The 4,677-nt window shown below is 52.8% G+C and overlaps 1 protein-coding gene across 1 annotated transcript; it reads left to right on the forward strand.

The window, feature by feature from the left end:
- Nucleotides 1-2,531: 2,531 nt before the first annotated feature.
- On the forward strand, nucleotides 2,532-4,109 carry Nmur1 (neuromedin U receptor 1). Its single transcript, XM_057763094.1, has 2 exons — nucleotides 2,532-3,375; nucleotides 3,733-4,109. The coding sequence occupies exons 1-2, from the start codon at nucleotides 2,547-2,549 to the stop codon at nucleotides 4,107-4,109; spliced, it is 1,206 nt and encodes a 401-aa protein (XP_057619077.1). The 5' UTR covers nucleotides 2,532-2,546.
- Nucleotides 4,110-4,677: the final 568 nt, after the last annotated feature.

A 4,677-nucleotide genomic window follows, 5' to 3' on the forward strand; every position in this document is an offset into this window, starting at 1 on the left:
TGGGGAACACGAAACAAAGAGTTGTGTTAAAGCCAGCATAGTGCAGGTTCGTGGGCAGAGCATGGCATACCCAGGTCCCAAGGACTTCCTCTCTCAGGCTCAGTTTTCGCACATGTAAAATGGGGTTGCTGTGAAGGCTGCGGGAGGGGGGGGTGGGGGACACACACCAGAACAACTATTTCATTTTGAAAGCAGGTAGGGTCCGCGGTGAATGGTCCGAAGTACTTCTAGCTGCGGGGGTCAGCATTGCCCCCTAGTGGCGATCCTGCGAACAACAGGCAGAGCCACTGGACTGGCGGGGAGGGCGGCCGCTGTCAAATCGCCCGCAGCTCAGCATCTGTCTGTCGCTGGGAGCCAGGGCACAGCCAGGACCTTTAGGGCAGAAGGCATGGTAGGTGAGCGGGACTGCCGGCCCTGGTCAGGGTGTTGCGGTCCGACAGGCGCGGGTGGGGGTGAGATGGGTGGGAACACTGTGGGGCACTTGGGGGTTGAGGGGGAGATCACTCAGCCAACCGCGTTATTTCTGTCATTTTTCTGATTCTGGTCGTCCCAACGTTGTTGGCTGCCACCGGTGACCCTTCCTCTAGATCATGAGGCATCTTTTTTGGTTTTGGTGTTTGTTTTTCTTTCTTTCTTTCTTTCTTTCTTTCTTTTTTTTTTTTTTTTTTTTTTTGCTTTTTCGAGACAGGGTTTCTCTGTGGCTTTGGAGCCTGTCCTGGAACTAGCTCTGTAGACCAGGCTGGTCTCGAACTCACAGAGATCCGCCTGCCTCTGCCTCCCAAGTGCTGGGATTAAAGGCGTGCGCCACCATCGCCCGGCTTTGGTGTTTGTTTTTCGAGACAGGGTTTCTCTGTAGCTTTGGCGCCTGTCCTGGAACTAGCTCTTGTAGACCAGGCTGGCCTCGAACTCATAGAGATCCGCCTGCCTCTGCCTTCGGAGTGCTGGAATTAAAGATGTGCGCCACCACAGCCCTTCGAGGCATCTTTTTTGAACCCGGGCTGTCACCTGTCCATTCCCAGCTTCTCTCTTGGTCAGAGTTCTGAGTAGCTAGAACCCCAGGTGGAGTAGGTGCCGAGAATGTCATAGACTGGGAATGATTCAAAGGACAGAAAACAACCAATTTGGGACCAAAGTACAGCTTTTAGCCTTTTCACTCCTTCCCCTGATCCCTAAGGTGGCTTTCTCTCCACACCAAGGTCACCACAGCTTTCTGTACATCAGACCTGCCCTTTGTGGATTAAATACCTGGAGCTGGGGAAGTCAGCTCTGCCCCAAAGTTGCTTCAGAGCCCTGGCTCTTCAAGCAATGCTGCAGTTGTGCCCAGTCTTCTGATATTCCCATTGAGTGGCTCTCCTGAAGTCCTTCTTGAAGGGAGATACTTGCCAGGCGATGGTGGCACACATTTAATCCCAGCACTCGGGAGGCAGAAGCAGATGGAGCTCTGTGAGTTCAAGGCCAGCCTGGCCTACAGAGTGAGTTCCAGGACATCCAGGGCTGTTATATGGAGAAAAAAAGGGGGGAGGGGATGCCCAAACCTTGGAAGAATCTGTCATTTATTCAAAATCAGTAGACTGTGATTTTCTTTTTTTTTTCTTTTCTTTTCTTTTTTTTTTTCGAGACAGGGTTTCTCTGTGGTTTTGGAGCCTGTCCTGGAACTAGCTCTTGTAGACCAGGCTGGTCTCAAACTCACAGAGATCTGCCTGCCTCTGCCTCCCAGGTGCTGGGATTAAAGGCGTGCGCCACCACCGCCCGGCTAGACTGTGATTTTCCAAGTAAAAAGTCAAGCATCATTTAAAAATGATTACAGTTATTTGTGTGTGCATGAACGTGTGTATGAGTGTATGTGTGTGAGTGCGTGTGTGTGCGTGTATGTGTGTGAGCACATGTGTGTGCATGTGTGCACGCACGTGTGTGCATGTGTGTGCATGCGTGTGTGCACCCACGTGTGTGCATGTGTGTGTGCGTGTGTCCTGGCGTGTGTGTAGAGCTTAGTTGAATACTTGCTGGAGTTATTTTGTTCCTTCTCTCATGTAGTTCCTGGGGATGAACTCAGGTCATCAGACCTGGGGGAAAGCTTGTTTACCTGTTAAGCCATCTCAATGGCCCCAATTATATTTATTTTTTGCTTTGTTTTTCGAGACAGGGTTTCTCTGTGTAACTCTGGCTGTCCCGAAACTCTCCGTGTAGACCAGATTGGCCTGGAACTCATTTTGTATATCAGGCTGGGCTTGAACTCACAGAGATCTGCCTGCCTCTATCTCCTGAGTGCTGGGATGGGCATGAGCCACCACTGCCCAGTCCATTTTATCATTTGAAGGCTCACACTTTTAGTACCCCGCGGTTGTAATGCATTTTGCAGTAGGGGCGGCAGGTGTTCTCAGAGGCGCGTGAATAGAAGCCTGTCCTCTTCAGTGTGATGAGTTAGGATGGAGCTAGGCCACTTAAATGACTTATGAGCATCTTTCCCCTCTATCCCACAGACTCCTCCCTGCCTCAACTGTTCCATCTCTCCTGGAGAGCTGTCCCTAAATGGTTCAAGGAGCCTCATGTTCTGCAATGGCAGTGAGGTCCAGGGAAACTTTGAACCTGAGGACTTGAACCTGACGGATGAGGCCCTGAGGCTGAAGTACTTGGGGCCACAGCAGATGGCGCTGTTCGTGCCCATCTGTGCCATGTACCTGCTGATCTTTGTGGTGGGCACCGTGGGCAACGGGCTGACCTGCACTGTCATCCTGCGCCACAAGGCCATGGCCACGCCCACCAACTTCTACCTTCTTAGTCTCGCAGTGTCTGACTTGCTGGTGCTCCTGGTGGGCCTGCCCCTGGAGCTTTATGAGATGCAGCACAATTACCCGTTCCAGCTGGGCGCGAGCGGCTGCTACTTCCGAACGCTGCTCTTTGAGACCGTCTGCCTGGCTTCAGTGCTTAACGTCACAGCCCTGAGCGTGGAGCGCTATGTGGCCGTGGTGCACCCACTCCAAGCTAAGTCTGTGATGACGCGGACCCACGTGCGCCGCATGTTGGGGGCCATCTGGCTCCTTGCCGTGCTTTTCTCTCTGCCTAACACCAGTCTCCACGGCCTCAAGCAGCTCTATGTGCCCTGTCGGGGTCTGGTGCCTGACTCAACTGTGTGTACGTTGGTGCGCCCCCAACTCTTTTACAACTTGGTGATCCAGATCACCACCCTGCTCTTCTTCTGCCTGCCCATGGTCACCATCAGCGTGCTGTACCTGCTCATTGGGCTGCAGCTGCGGAGGGAGAGGATGCTGCTTCAAGAGGAGGTCAAAGGCAGGAAAACAGCAGCGGCCCGGAAGACCTGCAACAGACGGCTTCCGCGTCGAGAAAGGGGCCGGAGACAGGTGACCAAGATGCTATGTAAGTGTCATTGGTGAGGAAGGAGTTGAGCCTCCTTGGGTCTGGGGAAGGAGTTGAGCTTCTGGATTTTGGAAGCTGGTCTTAGGTCCGCTGTGCTTCTTCCCAGATCTCCTTTTTTTCTTCTTCTTCTTCTGAGACAGGGTTTCTCTGTGTAATCCTGGCCATCCTGGAACTTGCTATGTGACCACGCTGGCCTTGAACTCAGAGATTCACCTGCCTCTGCCTCCCGAGTGCTGGGACTAAAGGCACGCGCTACCGTGGCCAGGCTTTCCTGTCCACTTTTGAAAAATAGGAGGATAGTGAGCGGGAGAAGCAAATGCTAAGTGAGACGCAAGCTTCTCTTCTCTGTTCCTGCAGTTGCGCTGGTTGTGGTGTTTGGCATCTGCTGGGCTCCGTTTCATGCAGAGCGCCTCATGTGGAGCTTGGTGCCCGACTGGACCGACGACTTACTCCTGGCCTTCCAGTTTGTGCACATTATATCTGGTGTCTTCTTCTACCTCGGCTCAGCAGCCAACCCAGTGCTCTACAGCCTCATGTCCAGTCGCTTCCGGGAGAACTTCCGGCAAGCTCTGGGCCTGGGAACCCAATGCCGTCGCCAACACTGTCATAGCTCCCACAACCTCAGCAAGTTGACCACAGGTAGCACCTGTGACATGGGTTCCCGGAACAGCAGGACTGGACCCCTAGCTGAGAACAGGGATCCAGGATTTCACCGAGAGACGGAACTCTCCTGAGTAAAATCCCAAAGGAGGCTCACCCCCTGGGCCAATCGGCCCCACACAGTCTGGGTAGCTACTGGGATGAGCTTGGAAAGTCGGATCAGCACCCCACTGATTTTCACCCTGCCCACATATTTGAGTGTTGAGGGAAACAGCAAGAAGAAGAGGATTGAACCCCAACTGTCCAAGACTCAAATCGAGGGTCTTTTTGACTCAGCAATTAATGCTTGCTGGTTTCAGAGGACCTGAGTTCAGGTCCCAGCACCCACATGGCAGCTCACTATTGCCTGTAACTGCAGCTCTGGATCATTTGACACTCTCTTTTGGTTTCTGAAGGCACCCACATGTACAGAGGACACATTCATTAAAAACAAACAAACAAACAACAACAAAAAACCCTTAAATATCCACATTGAGCCAGGCATATGCTATACACCCCTCCATACCCCAGACCCCCAGCTGAATTCTCCCCCACAGAACCATCACAGCCACCGACGCCTCAGCGATTATTTCTCCGGGGATCTCTCCTTCCTCTCAAGTTCACAGACGCTTCCACAGGGGCCTAGCTGTCATTCTGGTGACT

The sequence above is a fragment of the Chionomys nivalis genome, chromosome 2, assembly GCF_950005125.1.
Source record: "Chionomys nivalis chromosome 2, mChiNiv1.1, whole genome shotgun sequence".
In the NCBI taxonomy this organism is placed as follows: Eukaryota; Metazoa; Chordata; class Mammalia; order Rodentia; family Cricetidae; genus Chionomys; species Chionomys nivalis.

Excerpts from the sequence above, each read along its gene's own strand:
- Nmur1 (XM_057763094.1), top strand. The coding sequence starts at position 2,547 with ATGTTCTGCAATGGCAGTGAGGTCCAGGGAAACTTTGAACCTGAGGAC. Across the intron at positions 3,376-3,732 it reads ACAGGTGACCAAGATGCTAT|TTGCGCTGGTTGTGGTGTTT; the intron begins GTAAGTGTCATT and ends CTGTTCCTGCAG.